The 2,117-nt window shown below is 44.8% G+C and overlaps 1 protein-coding gene across 1 annotated transcript; it reads right to left on the bottom strand.

Annotated features, from left to right (window-relative positions):
* Window positions 1–464: 464 nt before the first annotated feature.
* Window positions 465–1,352, bottom strand: LOC133282149 (olfactory receptor 8I2-like; the record flags this gene model as incomplete). Its single annotated transcript, XM_061478224.1, has 1 exon — window positions 465–1,352. A coding segment is annotated over one exon (888 nt), but the record flags the coding sequence as incomplete, so codon positions are not given.
* Between the last annotated feature and the right edge of the window lie 765 nt (window positions 1,353–2,117).

The raw sequence follows: 2,117 nt of genomic DNA, 5'->3' as shown, positions 1-2,117 counted from the left end.
CACCAGAGCTGTATCAAATCCTCTTGACCTTCCGCCAGTTCATCATTGAGGAAATGATTATAAAGCAGGCAATGGAGACAGTGGTCAGTGCCTTACATGAAGTCTGAGCCTCCTTTCTGTGGGCTCTACTTTCATTTAGCACAATATAGACACAAAACACCATGGTGCTGTCTCAGCCTGTTATTAAATACCTGATACTTATTTGGACGAATTACTGAAGGCTCAGGCCACACTTAAAACCACCTGAACCTGTTTGAAGAGAACCATTAGTTGTGCTGGTTCTCCATACACTGCACTTGCTGTGTGATCTCCTTATCTGTAATAATGACCAGTGGTGAGCAATAATGACCAATAATGGCCAGTCATGCTCAATTCCATAATCACATATTCCACATATTCCTTCCTTACCTCCACAGTACTGAAGGGCTCCAAATGTGCTTTCAAACCCTGCATAGATGTGGCAGCAGCTTTCGCTCCCACAGCCTCCTCAGAGCCCCCTTCACCTCCTTGTTCCTCAGGCTGTAGATGAGGGGGTTGAGGGTTGGGGTGAGGATGCAGTAACACACCGACACCAGCTTTGCCTGATCCCATGAGGATGCCTCATGAGGCTGGACGTAGGTGAGGATCCCGGGTGCATAGAAGATGGTGATGGCAGTCAAGTGGGAGGCGCAGGTAGAGAAGACCTTCAGCCTCCTCGTGGCCAAAGGGATCTGCAGGACGGTGTGGAGGATGTAGGTGTAGGACACCAGGATCATCAGGAGAGAGACCATGGAGTTAAAAGTAGAAATGGACACCAACACAAACTTGTTTCTGTGGGTGTCTGAGCAGGAGAGCTGCAGGAGGGTGGGCAGCTCACAGAAGAAGTGGTTGATGCTCCTGGCCTGACAGAAGGACAACCTCCCCGCCAGTGTGATGTGCACCAGGGAGGTGAGGAACCCGATGGTGTACACCAGCACCATCATGCCATAGCAATGCGCCCTGGTCATGGCAATGGTGTAGAGCAGGGGCTTGCACACAGCCATGTATCGGTCGTAAGCCATTACCCCAAGCAGGAAGCACTCACAGATAGCCAGAGCCATGAAAATATACATCTGGGCAAAGCAACCCCAAAAGGAGATGTGGCTTCTCCCCAGCAGGAAGGTCTCCAGAGCTTTTGGGATGATAGCAGAGGAAAGGCAAACATCCATGCAAGATAAGTGGCTCAGGAAGAAGTACATGGGGATGTGGAGGTGGGGGTCAGTGTTGATCAGCAGGATCATCGTCAGGTTCCCCAGCACCATTAAAACATAGAGGGATAAGAAGACCGTGAAGATGGTGTTTTGTAGCTCTGGGGCATCAGAGAAACCCAAGAGGATGAAGCTGGAGAAAACAGTGAGGTTTCCTGTATCTGTCATTTCAACAAGTTGATGGATTTGGATTGAAAGGAATCAGTGAAATACACCCCTAGAAAAGAAATAATGTGGAAGTTTAGTTGGAGTTTAATCCATAAAGTAAATGCAATGGAAAATGGTGCATTTGTAATGCTGTATTTCTGTCTGTAGCTCAAGATCTGAAGTCAAAGAGGTGAAGGAGCTCATTACACAACCTGAAATTAAAAGAGAATAATTCTACCGTGATTGATATACACTGCACTAATGAAACACTGAAAAACATCACGTCTATCAAAGTATAATACAATAAAATCAAATAAATACATCTCAAAATGTGGAAAACAGAAAACATTTTGTCTTTTCTTCCCTGATTTCTGGGAATTTTAAGGATTTTTTTCTCTCTTTTTTGTATTTTTCAGAGTGGATCAGTGCTCTTCCATAGATTCATTACTTCTGCTCCATCCTTTTCATCACAACACAAAGCCATGTACTTGAATTTTTTTTACGTTCTAAGTTTATCTGCTTTTGAAGAACCCCCACCCTGCATAATGTTAAGGGAAAGCAGTGGTCTTGGCTCCAGCAGAGCTTTGCTGTGAATGCAGTGAGCTGCCTATGACCAACCCAAATATGCACCTAAGGGTGTAAAATATATCATATATAAACCAAAATGTTAAGGCTTTATCTTGGTTATTCTCATCTCTGCCATTCAATTCCTCGGCAGATGAATTATTTAATGGAATATCAATC

The sequence above is a fragment of the Pezoporus flaviventris genome, unplaced genomic scaffold (genome assembly GCF_033815535.1).
Source record: "Pezoporus flaviventris isolate CSIRO_AGI_PZ_B2104156 unplaced genomic scaffold, CSIRO_AGI_Pfla_v1 ptg000116l, whole genome shotgun sequence".
Taxonomy (NCBI): domain Eukaryota; kingdom Metazoa; phylum Chordata; class Aves; order Psittaciformes; family Psittacidae; genus Pezoporus; species Pezoporus flaviventris.
This window is presented reverse-complemented; position numbering and strand designations above follow the sequence as displayed.